This window comes from Podarcis bocagei (genome assembly GCF_964188305.1).
Source record: "Podarcis bocagei genome assembly, chromosome: 5".
In the NCBI taxonomy this organism is placed as follows: Eukaryota; Metazoa; Chordata; class Lepidosauria; order Squamata; family Lacertidae; genus Podarcis; species Podarcis bocagei.
Genome location: NC_138129.1, coordinates 51,390,923 through 51,403,011, shown reverse-complemented (window position 1 = coordinate 51,403,011; position 12,089 = coordinate 51,390,923). Strand labels below are relative to the sequence as shown.

Below are 12,089 nucleotides of genomic sequence, written 5' to 3'. Positions count from 1 at the left end.
GAAGAAAAAAAGGAAGTCGAGGCTGGTTGCTATGGAGACGGCGTCCTGGTCGCATGGCGAGCGGGCGGGGGAGGTGGGGAGCTCTAACCGGAAGAGGAAATACACGGAAACCGGAAGTAGCTTTGTGCCGTTCCGCGTGGTTTCTGAACCAGCGGCTGGCTGGAGTTGTGGAAGAGGCCGCCAGAAGAGGACTCGTGGTAAGACCAAGTCTATAGTCGCATGTACGGTTCACGTGGGAGTAAGCGCTATTGAATACAGCGGGGGCTCCTTCCGAGCAGGATTATAAAACGCGAGGCGGTTTCTAGGGAGGGAAGAAGCCCCAGGTTCGGCTTAATGCATCGTTAGGAATGTGCAGTGGAAGTTCAACAGGTGAAGCATTCCTGGAATTTAAATGTATGCCGTTTCTCCGTCTTTTACCAGCCTGGCCGCGGGGAAGCAATACTAATCTCTCCAGTGAAGAAATTGAAGGTGGAGCGCACTTTCTCTGCCCCCCCCATTCTTCGTGTAGCTCGGTGGATTCGAGGCACCCCGAAGCACAGTGTGCAATGCCTCACGTAGAGATGGAGGAAGGCTTCTCGTCATCGGATTCGGAAGAGTCTCTTGTCACTGACCGAGAGGTAAGTTTAGTGCTGTGATCATGCTGCGCTGGAGTGTGGGCAGGATGTTTGTTATGGCTGGTGATGTTTAGCTCATTTTTCTGTAGCCTGCCGTGGAGGGCTACACTTCATTTCTTACAAAGGTTGTAGACAGGACTATATTTATATAATAGTAATACCTTAAAAATTAAAATTTATATAGGGCATTTCCCTATAAAAATATCTTTACTTGCATGTAGAAGCAACACAGGGACAGCAGGGCTAATCCATGTTAGCTAGAGCTGCTCATGTGATGGTGTAACACCAGGCAACACTGAACGTCTCTCCATAGTGAATTGTGCAGGGAGCTTCCACAACCCATTTCAGTGTATCTGAATAAGTGTGCATGCACACGAAAGCTCATATCAAGAACTAACTTAGTTGGTCTTTAAGGTGCTACTGGAAGGAATTTTTTTATTTTGACTATGGCAGACCAACACGGCTACCTATCTGTAACTGGAACCATTTCATGGGTTCATCATACATTACATGCATTATTTGTGTTTTAAGTAATAGCCCTATATTCTTGGTCATATTGTAAGTAAGCAGCTGAGGTGGAAAGAATAGCAGCTTGCCTAGTTGGTTTATGACTAGAGTGAAATTTGAGTTAGTAGCTTACCGACTCACACTCCTAGCCACCAATGCCTGTTCACAGTAGCACGTCACAGTACAGTGTCAATTCAGCATTGAAAGCAAAGCATGCTTACATAGGGCAGGTAGAAAGCTGCTTTGTCTAATCACTTGCAATTTGAGTGCTTCATTTTAGGTTTCCTCTCACTTATGCTCCTGTGTGCTTGGTTTCTTACTTTTTCCAAGGTTTCTATTATTAAGGGTTTGGGGTGGGTGAGCTAACATCCTTCTGTTTCAGCAATCTGGGATGCTGCTGATTTTATCACTTTTCTTCCATATAGCTCCAAGACGCATTTTCTAAAGGTTCAATCAAGCCAGGCCTAAATGTTGTGCTAGAGGGACAGCCTAAAGCTTTCAACAACGTGGTGAGTGCTGTATGATCATGACCTTTGTGGGATTAATTTGTGGGGGCAGATTGAGCTTCTTTTGCGTGGGCATACCATTTAGCCAGAATAAAATTGTTCAGCCACTCAGTTCAGTCCGTCTTCTGAACTGAACCTTTAAACTGAATTCCTGGCATCTACTGTCCTCTTCATTTTTTGGAATGGCTTGGGCTTATTTAGCTGCATGCTTGATGAATCTCACCTTTTAGATTGGGCATCATCCACCACTTACATGGTAACTTGATGCTTTACTCATTTGGACCATCAAGACATGTTGGAGGTGGGGTGGGGCAAGAAAAAAAGTTGACACTTATTTGACTACACTCTATCAAAATAAGAGTGGTACCATGTTCTGCAGCCTGATAAAACCCCTTAAGCTATTCAGTTTCTTTCAAATTTATAGGATAAATTCTGTATTGGCCTCTGTTTGTGTTGTCATTGTTAAGACTGAAGCACTAGGAGGAGTTTGAGGCTCAAAAACCTCTGGCATCTGATTTGATAGAGAGCAGAAGACAATGCATCTTTTTGGGGTGGGAGTATCAGGACATGGTCTGTTTGGGGAGGAGAGATTCCTAGTTCTGCATTGGTTGGCATGTTATCATGTAGAAGATTTTGGGTTGCATTTAATGCACAATTAATATGCTCTTTTCTAGGATGGATTGAAGCAGTGCTTGTCTGAATTCCAGAAACACCTGGCCTGGATTGAAAGGCTTGATGTTACCTCTCATTTGGAAACAAGTGCCACAAATGCAGCTTCTAGTCAAACACTTGACAAAGATGATGTTGACCCCGAGGATGACTTCAAGAGAGAGATGAGCTTGTAAGTCTGTGTACAGGAAGTAGAGCTGCTGCTTATCAGCCTGGTGTGTTGAGCTTTTAGCTTTTTTCAGCCATATGCACAATGGAACAATATGTTAGTAGTTCAAGAGTTTTTTATTGTCCATTGGAAAAAGTAACAATTTACTAATACATTATCCTGTGTTTCCAGCTATCGTCAAGCCCAAGCATCTGTTTTAGAAGCTTTGCCTCGGCTGCATAAGTTCAAAATCCCTACTAGGCGGCCTGATGACTATTTTGCAGAGATGGCAAAATCTGATCAGCAGATGCAGAAGGTAAGGTGCATGGTTCCTCTTCTTTTCTCATCTGGCTGCTATAATGGATATGTTAACAGTTGCTGGCCATATACAAAAATGTGGCACATTGGGTCTGGTATTTTGATGGTGCCTGATCGTAGTGCATCAGCAAATGGAGAAAAAGAGCTCTAGCAAAGTTCTTCTCAGTGCATAATGCTACAGATCATGAATTGTTAATTAAAAATTTGTTAATAAAAGGCCATAAAAAGCCTGCTTGTGGGCATTTTCGGTTTGTACTGAACTCTTAAGAAAGAGGGACTATAATGAAGATTGATTTTGTGTGGAACATAATGCTGCTGTCACATACAACATTGGGTATGGGGCAAATGTGTGTAGTTTAGGGAAACGGGTCTTGCAGACTCAGTTGGGACCTGTGCCAGGCCTAGTTAAGCCTTTGGGTCAGAGGTTCCCATCCCTGCTGCATATTGTCTTGGGCCTTCAGAATAAAGAATTAGCCTTGGATTCTGTAGCAATTCTTTGGCAGCAATACATCCTTATCAAGCTCTTTAAATAACTGTCATTTTTTTCTGTATTAACAAAATGATGCATCTAAGGCCATGGCTGCATTTTGAGGCATTAATAGTGAATTTGTGCATTTGCTCTTGCCTCTCCCTTTGGTCATTATGTATCCAAGAAATAATGGTGGGTTATGAGTTTCTGGCATGATGCTTTTTCTTGTCTTGTGTGATCTTGCTGAAGAAAGACAGCAACTTTTGCCCAACAGTTATAGAGTCTGAGTAGTCCTAAACAGTTGAAGCAATTGTCAAAATTCACGTTTAGGAGTGCAGCACACTCTAAGCTGCTTTGGTTTTCATTTCTGAAATTAAAAAGAGCATCATTGCCACAAACAAGCAGATTTTCATAGTCACAAATTCAGGGAACCTGCCTTCATCTGCATAAAAAGCACTTTGGTTGCTTTCTCTCAATTAGATTCGGCATAAGCTGAAGAGTAAACAAGAAGCAATGGAAAAGTCTGAAAGAGCCAAACAGCTCCGTGCCCTGAGAAAATACGGCAAAAAGGTGAGAAAAATGGTGACAAAAACATAGAAGCCCCCTTGGAATGGAGGAAGCGGGAAAGACACACCCATTGTTTTGATTGGCAGTCTCAGCATTGGAATCCTTTGGCAAAAGTATCTAGAAATATCATGAACAGGACTCCTGGGGTGTGGGAAGGATACATGTGTGTGCAAAAAAGGGGAGCATTTTGGAAAGGACTGGGGTACTGTGGAAGGAAAGGCTCACTTTTTATTTCTTGTTGGTAGGTCCAAACTGAGGTGCTGCAGAAGAGGCAGAAGGAGAAATCCACAATGCTGAATGCAATCAAGAAATACCAGAAAGGTGAGGCACTCCACTCCCACTTTATTCTTCACTTCTCCCCCCCCCCAACCCTTACTACAGCAGTAGAAAACTGTAGCCCTCTTCAGGCATTCCACTTGCATGTAAAAGCAACATGAGAGAGGGGCTAAGTATGCTCAGCTCCATCACAGTCCCTCCACAACTTGGGAGGGCACACTTCTGAAGCAGAGAGCTTCCTGGGTTGTGGAATCTCCCTGCATGATTCAGAGCCCTGTTGTCCCTGTGTTGCTTTTGCATGCAAGTAGAATACCTAAAGGAAGGCTTATGTGTAGTCCATGTTGCAAGAACTTGGTTTGTGGGAAAGCTTGTTGTTACCTCCAGCCACTGCTGCATAGAAAATATAGAAATTATAATCTAGTACTTGAGAGTCTAAATCAGGGGTCAGCAAACTTTTTTGGCAGGGGGCCGGTCCACTGTCCCTCAGACCTTGTGGGAGGCCGGACTATATTTTGAAGAGAAAAAAAAAGAACAAATTCCTATGCCCCACAAATAACCCAGAGATGCATTTTAAATAAAAGGACACATTCTACTCCTGTAAAAATATGCTGATTCCCGGACCGTCCACAGGCCGGATTTAGAAGGCGATTGGGCTGGATCTGGCCCCCAGGCCTTAGTTTGCCTACCCATGGTCTAAATGCTGCACAATATTCCTGTGCATAGGTATACCCTTTTGGGTGATAAAGCAAGCCTTCCTGCAGTGTTTGTCCTGGAATTTCTGGCTTTGCATGCAGCTCATTTATTCTGTCTTTTATTCAGGTCTTTCGGACAAGCTGGACTTCTTGGAAGGTGAAAAAGCACCAGCAACTCAGGGAAAGAAGGCAGGGGCTGGAGGCCAGCATAAAAATAAAGGGTAAGGCCTGTGAAGTGCAGGGATGTCTACTAAAACTTGCATTTCTTTTGCTTTACCATGCATAAGTCTTTTATTGGATCAGTTTTGTTTTGTTTCGTGTTTACGTTCTAAGTCCTTCTAATAACAAAAGTTGATCCGTTAGCAGAGCACTGGAGGGGGAGCTAGGCGGCAGTGATGGGGTTGGATTGGCCAAAGGTGTCCCTCTGCCCAGCTCTCTCAGCTAAAGCAGCCTCCTGCTAGCTGATGTCAACTGAGTGGCTTGTCATTCCACTGATGTGGCACTGCCCCTTTCATTTGCAAATGCATGTGCACAAGTGTTGTCAGTGAGGTCCCTGCTGGTGACAGTCACTGAAATCCTCCAAAAGGGTTTTTTGGAGGTGGGGAGGGGCTGAGCTGGCCAGTTGGATCCCAAGTTGATCTCACTGCCATCACACCCGACAGCATTGGAGCCCAAGATAAAAATTTAACTTCTTTCATACCTAACACCTAAGACTAATGCCCTCAGAGTGCTTGATCACTACAGTTAAACTAGCCTAGTAAGACTGAACTGTCTGAGACCTACAGCCTTAGAACTGTTGCTGTTTGGGTGCACAGAAAAAGCAAACTAACTACTGGCTTCCAGTGTTTCTGTTTGATGCTGAATGAGTAGTCTTTGCCATTAGGTGTCTGGCAAAGTGGGAATCAGGTTGTGAAGTGTCAGGATTGGGTGTGGGGTGCTGCTTAAAATAATGGTGTACTGCAGTTGGAATAATTCCTTTTGAGGGCAGGGAGAGAAAGATAAAAATGTGTGCTGAGGAGCCGGCCAGTTTTTGGGGAGAGAGATGGCTAAGTACCCAGCCATAATTAGCTGCTTGTTTTTCTTTCAGACCAAGTGCCAAACGACGCTACAAGAATCAGAAGTTTGGTTTTGGTGGCAAGAAGAAAGGGTCAAAATGGAACACTCGAGAAAGTCACAATGATACGTCCAACTTCCGTGCTAGTGTGGCCCACCACAAGGGTCCTGGGAAAGCAGGGAAAAAGGCTGCCAATGTGAGTACCTGCCATGAATTGCTTTTATTTAGACAATTAATGTTAATGAACAGAAGTGGCTTATAATAAATTACCAATGCATTCATATAATTTGGAGGGATTTTAATCAGGCTACACTTCTTATGGTTTAGAGTGGGCTCTTAGTATTTCTTTATGGCTGCTGTTTATTATATTGAGGGTGTGTGTTTGAGTTTTACTTACATTGCTTTATATATTGCTATCTTTTTTTAAGTGAACTTTGTAAGGCAGGGTATAAATTCATTAAATTTATAAGTGCGTAAATTAAATGATTAAAATTTATCAGGGTGTCTTCTGCTGGCATAAATAAAAATTAGCTAACAGCTGCCAACTGGGAAAATCTTGCTGTAATCTGGCTGCTAGTGGAGCATTCGCTGAGCTGGTTCACACCTCACATTAAGCCACAGTAACAAGTAAACCATGGTGTTCTGTGAATGAGCAACAAGCAGGACTGTTCAGTCACTCTGCCCTGCCTGGACCCAGAAAAGCAACCCACAAGACTTGGCTTGCCATTACATGTGAACCAGCCCATTGTGGTACACAGCTCCCCCTTTCCCTCCCTGCCATACCCTTTCCCTTGTACAGTATAGCTAAGGTAGTAAAATGATAACATTCAACTTGTATCTCATTTTAGAAGAGGCCTGGCAAGAAGGTGAGGCAGAAGATGAAGAACCGTTCCCGATAACGAGTAAAATGGGTGACCTTTCCTTCTTCGTGAAGTGTGACTCCCTACGGAACGTTGGCGTGAAGTGATGCTGACCTGGACAACATAGCCGTTCAGATTGCCATTCAGAGTCAGCAAGTGGTACTGCCTGTCACTGGGTGTACAACTTCTCATACATAAATAACAAGCAGATGCTTCTGGTTGCCTATATTTCATACTGATTTGGTCTTTCTTGATCCTCTTTGTGCAAGATGGTGAATTAAAAAGTCTTGATAGCTTGATCATCTGTGTCAGGTTGGGAGAGATCCTTTCTGGTTTGCATTGGGTCTCACTAAATCCTTCAGTTTTTTTGGTACCTCATACATAACATCAGCATGTGTGCTCCTCGTCACCCAGTAGTGGTGCATGCAAAGTACTAAGCAACAGCTTTTGTATTTCTGCCACTTTATGACTTTTTTTGCTAAAGGCATTGGGTCCTCTTCCATTCAACAGCAGAAGATGGTGGTCTACCAGCAAATAATCACATGAACTACTGTTGCTGCTCATACCACAACTTCTGGTTGAGAAACAGATTGTCCTATCCACCCACTATAAAAACTGATGACTTGTACAAAATGAATACGGTAGCAGAAAGAATAGCAGGCAGTTTCAGGTCAGGTTTATTGTAATACTAAATGTTCACATAACACAGGACTTTCCTATACCCACTGCCTTGCACCCTGTGTCAGGCCTCTGTCTTATGCTTTGCAATAATTAAAAGATGGAAGTCTGGAAGCCTAAATTTATGTCTACAGTCCTTCCCTTAAAGTCCTGCAATGCTGTGTTCCTTTATCGCTTATCTTTTGTCATCCCCTTCAGGCGCCACATAGCAGCCATATATCTGGTGATTTCAGTGCTCCGACTTGGGAAGTATAGCCTGTTGTCATTCCGGTTTACACTGATCTGTGAAGGAGAATATTACTATAGTATAAGAACATTTGGCATAAGGGAGGAGCTAGGATTTGAATATTTTCCCCAAACTATCTCCCCATTTGGTGAAATGTCTAGATTCTGATAGCCAACCAGGTACTCCCTACAAACTTTCCAAGCTTTATCCATAGCTATAACAGCTTAAAATTATTTTCCTGTAAAGTCTGGATTCTTAAAATACCAGACAACTACATACACTTCCCCAGAAGCTCCTTAAAAACCCACTTACCAAAGGTGAGGAAAACCAGCCGATTTCTTGGCTTTCTGTTTGTGGTTCTGTGTATTTCTTGTTTGGTTCAAGTGCGGCATGATGAATTAGTTTCAGGAACTTAGCTATAGGGTTAAAGCATTGGCAATGAGACTTGCTTAGTGTAGACTGGGTGCAAGGCATTTAAATTGCACTGAAATTTTTAGATGTGATGATGCTACAGTGCTCTGTTAAATGCTTATACACTATCGATTTCAATGTTTGTTCTGCTCGCATAACTTATTAGCTTGCACCTGAAGTTTTTCCATACTTCATTCATTTCACAATGCATATACTGCCTTTCATGGTCAATTCTCTCAAGTTGGCTTGCATAAAACAACAAAACGATACAACAAAATTAATCATATACCAATAATACCCACCACCTGTTGTTGTTTAGTCATTTAGTCGTGTCTGACTCTTCGTGACCCCATGGACCAGAGCACGCCAGGCACTTCTGTCTTCCACTGCCTCCCGCAGTCTGCTCAAACTCATACTGGTAGCCTCGAGAACACTATCCAACCATCTCGTCCTCGGTCGTCCCCTTCTCCTTGTGCCCTCCATCTTTCCCACCATCTACCCCCTCAAAAAATGTTAGAGGAGTTGAACATGCTTTTGGTTCTTGCTGTGAATGAGGAAGGACAGCTGCTTTGCCTGTTCTGTGAGCAGCATTGCAAAGAAAGTTGGTATCTTTCGTTCTGTGTGTGTCAAATATCTAAAAACACTGGCAAACCTAGTAAAAATGCAATTGAATTTTCTTTGTATTTAATGACAAGGTCATAGAATAGGATAGCCCACCCTTTGGCAACCTGGTGCCCTCTAGATGCTTGGGACCACAACTTCCATCAGCCCCAGCCAGTACAATTGTCCTATATTACAACATTATTTGCTGGCAAGAATTCAAGTTACAAAAAGGCCACAAACCAGTGTCCATCCTGAAACCAATATCCTGGATAAAGGCATTTCAACATAACAAGCAGCTTTTAGGTCTCTCAGAACCCTTAGAAAGGTAAAGAATTAAAAAGATGAAATGGGAACTAATCTAGATGTTACTTTTAATGAAATAATATTAAGTTGGAAGTCAAATTTGATAGTATCACTGTGTGGCTAGGTAAGTTGGGGTTTGTTGCTTTGAATATTGAAGCTTGTGCTTTTAGAAGAAGAAGAAGAGTTTGGATTTGATATCCCGCCTTTCACTCCCCTTCAGGAGTCTCAAAGCGGCTAACATTCTCCTTTCCCTTCCTCCCCCACAACAAACACTCTGTGAGGTGAGTGGGGCTGAGAGACTTCAAAGAAGTGTGACTGGCCCAAGGTCACCCAGCAGCTGCATGTGGAGGAGCGGAGACGCGAACCCGGTTCCCCAGATTATGAGACTACCGCTCTTAACCACTACACCACACTGGCTCAAATATTTATTTGCAAAAATATATCATTATTAAGAAAAAAACATAATGGCAGTGACTTTTTTCTTAACTTGAAAGTTTCAGCGCTCCAACATACATGGAAAGGAATTGATCCAATAAAAGATTGATCCCAAAAAAACAAGAAATACAAAAATTGGAGCTATCAGCTGTCTCTTGCCACATTCCACTGCAGATTGTATAGTATAATGCTTTTTGGTTTACAGAGGGAGAAAGAGAGTGAAGTTTGACGTTTAGACTTCAGTATGGTGCTACATACTTTGCCTTCTTTGATTCATGCTGGAAAACATTTCATAAATGACTCCTCTCTGTTTCACTAACTTAAAGTTTAAAAGCATGTGCTTACCATCTGCAGGTTCCTCTAAGTTATCATGCCAAGAGGTAGGCTTTCGAGTTATGGTGTAAACTAAAGGTAAAAGCAAAATAAGGCAAATTAATCACTAGATAACCTTAAGCAAGGGCAGAGGAAAACTAACAAAGCTTAGAAATTTATCATTTTTTCCCCACACCACCCGTCTTTGGCAGGAATTTAGGCCTTTTTCTTAAATGCAGGTTTTCAAAGAACCACAAGGATATTTGGGGGACAACTGTTGCATAACTTTTGGGGGTCCCACAGATAGGCATGGGAGACACTACAAAGCCAGTGCATCATTTTAGAGGAAAAGACTGGCACTTGGGATCAAAACTATTAGAGAGATTTGTGTAATACAGTGGTACCTCGCAAGACGAATGCCTCGCAAGACAAAAAACTCGCTAGACGAAAGGTTTTTCCGTTTTCGATTTGCCTCGCAAGACGAAATTTCCCTATGGGCTTGCTTCGCAAGACGAAAACGTCTCGCGGCTTTGTTTCCTTTGTCTAAAAACAAAGACATGTTTTGTTTATAAAGTTAATTTATTTTCCCTTCAATTTTTGAACTGCTCTTTACAGTATGTGTGACTTTAAAGAGCAGTTAATAAACTGTTGTTGTACCAAATTTGGCTTTGTTTCGACTTTTTTTGACCATAGGAACGCATTAATTGATTTTCAATGCATTCCTATGGGATTTCGTGCTTCGCAAGACGAAAAATTCGCTAGACGACAAAAATTGCGGAACGAATTAATTTCGTCTTGCGGGGCACCACTGTATGTCAGTTTCCAGAGGGGTAGGCCTGTTAGGGTATGTTTACGTTAGTGGCTTAAAATGCAGCAAGGCCATTGCCCCTGCTGCTGTGTTTCAAGCTGCATTTGCACAGTGGTGTTCGCATCAGAGATAGGGCAGGGTTGTCTTCCCACATGTGACATCTTTTCGATTTCTTGCCCCTGCAATCCCCACCTTCCAACTCCTATTCATGAAGCTGTCATCTGTATAAGTGTGCTCGTCTGGGCATGTGAGATAGCTGTCTCAAATGTTCACATTGCTGTTTACTCCCCATCCAGTTTTCCAGCCAGATTAAAGCTAATTTGGGAGTGGGGCTGGGAAATGCATCAAACAGTATTTGTCAAAGTACAAGATCAGTATGGATTGTGGCTAACATCGTGTGAATGCAGCTTCAAAAAGTAGTGGGTGCCCTGGATGGGGAGAAAGCAGTAATGTGAACATATCCTTAGTATGTGGAGGCAAAAGGATATTTTAACAAGCTTTTTTGATGTGTTATGAAGCAGCTCTTCGTAAGTCTTCTTGACTGAGTTTTAGGATTGCAAATCCAGGTACGCAGAAAACTGCAAATATGTTTCCAACAAACACAGAAAACTGCAAATATGTTTCCAACAAATGGCTCTATCCTATGAATCCTTCCTGAATTCAGTTTGGCACTGAGAATGTGGTTTAGGAATATAGGAAGCTGCCTTATACCAAGTCCATGTAACACAGTATGGTCCACACCAGCTGGCAACAGCTCTCCAGGATTTCAGGCAGGATTTTCTCCCAGCCTCACCTAGAGATGCTGAGGATTGAACTTGAGACCTTCCGCATGCACTGAGCTACAGCCCCTCCCCTTTAGTTATTGCACCTCTAAATGCCCCTGATCCTATGGAGATCATATTGCAGCTCATATTTCTGCTGGGGCATTTAAAGTGCACTTTATGTGATAACACAAATTGCTGCAGCTGTGAGGGTCGGTCTGCATACATTTAAGCTCTAATTCAACTGCCAATACAGTACTGCTTTTGCATTTCTTTGCTACTTGTTTCCAACCTACCACTTTCCCTCCTTTACACAGATATGTGTGTGGCGGTCAGAAACCTGTGCCTCACACTCTTTAAAGTGCCACAAACCCCTCTGGTGGTGGTTGGGGTTTTTTGTTTTAGTTTGCAGCAAGATGACTTGACCTAGAAACGTATGACAATTAGCACCCATACACGGTTCGTTCGTGGAAAGGGGGGAAACTAGAGCCAGCTGGAGTCAAGAGCCAGGGAACTCCCATAGACCTAACTGGGAAGCTCCGTCTGCCCATGAGAAGGGGAGAAGTCTCTCCCCTCCCCCCGGTACCCCCGTACCCGTCATCAGGGGGTTCATCGCGTATTCCGTCTGCAGGCGCTGGCATCGTAGCTCCTTCCGGACCGTCTCACAGAAGATCTTGTTCTGGCTTACTGGGTCCAATGGTTCCTTTGGGACCCGCACGGCTCCTGCCATCTGCCGCTAACTGGGTGGGAGACTATTTAGAACGTGCCCGGAGCGCCCCGAAATGCCCTTCGTGTATGTTGCGGGCGGCGTTTCCCCACCTTTTCGTATCCTAGCAACCGAGCGGAACGTCGCAGCCGAAAGTTGTGCCGGG

At 43.3% G+C, this 12,089-nt stretch overlaps 2 protein-coding genes across 2 annotated transcripts; one reads left to right on the top strand and one right to left on the bottom strand.

The window, feature by feature from the left end:
• The first annotated feature begins 16 nt into the window (after positions 1-16).
• On the top strand, positions 17-6,979 carry EBNA1BP2 (EBNA1 binding protein 2). The gene is made up of 10 exons (XM_081195135.1): positions 17-197; positions 421-617; positions 1,547-1,630; positions 2,302-2,468; positions 2,637-2,760; positions 3,712-3,801; positions 4,044-4,119; positions 4,894-4,987; positions 5,854-6,016; positions 6,669-6,979. The coding sequence occupies exons 1-10, from the start codon at positions 32-34 to the stop codon at positions 6,717-6,719; spliced, it is 1,212 nt and encodes a 403-aa protein (XP_081051261.1). The 5' UTR covers positions 17-31; the 3' UTR covers positions 6,720-6,979.
• Positions 6,980-7,339: 360 nt separating this feature from the next.
• Positions 7,340-12,051, bottom strand: CFAP144 (cilia and flagella associated protein 144). The gene is made up of 4 exons (XM_081195147.1): positions 11,812-12,051; positions 9,682-9,741; positions 7,897-8,000; positions 7,340-7,640 (listed from the first exon to the last, which is right to left on the bottom strand). The coding sequence occupies exons 1-4, from the start codon at positions 11,945-11,947 to the stop codon at positions 7,527-7,529; spliced, it is 414 nt and encodes a 137-aa protein (XP_081051273.1). The 5' UTR covers positions 11,948-12,051; the 3' UTR covers positions 7,340-7,526.
• Between the last annotated feature and the right edge of the window lie 38 nt (positions 12,052-12,089).

Excerpts from the sequence above, each read along its gene's own strand:
- EBNA1BP2 (XM_081195135.1), top strand. The coding sequence starts at position 32 with ATGGAGACGGCGTCCTGGTCGCATGGCGAGCGGGCGGGGGAGGTGGGG. Across the intron at positions 1,631-2,301 it reads CTAAAGCTTTCAACAACGTG|GATGGATTGAAGCAGTGCTT; the intron begins GTGAGTGCTGTA and ends GCTCTTTTCTAG. Across the intron at positions 2,469-2,636 it reads TTCAAGAGAGAGATGAGCTT|CTATCGTCAAGCCCAAGCAT; the intron begins GTAAGTCTGTGT and ends CTGTGTTTCCAG.
- CFAP144 (XM_081195147.1), bottom strand. The coding sequence starts at position 11,947 with ATGGCAGGAGCCGTGCGGGTCCCAAAGGAACCATTGGACCCAGTAAGC. Across the intron at positions 9,742-11,811 it reads GATGAACCCCCTGATGACGG|TTTACACCATAACTCGAAAG; the intron begins GTACGGGGGTAC and ends TTTTACCTTTAG. Across the intron at positions 8,001-9,681 it reads CTTAGAGGAACCTGCAGATG|CTAAGTTCCTGAAACTAATT; the intron begins GTAAGCACATGC and ends TTAACCCTATAG.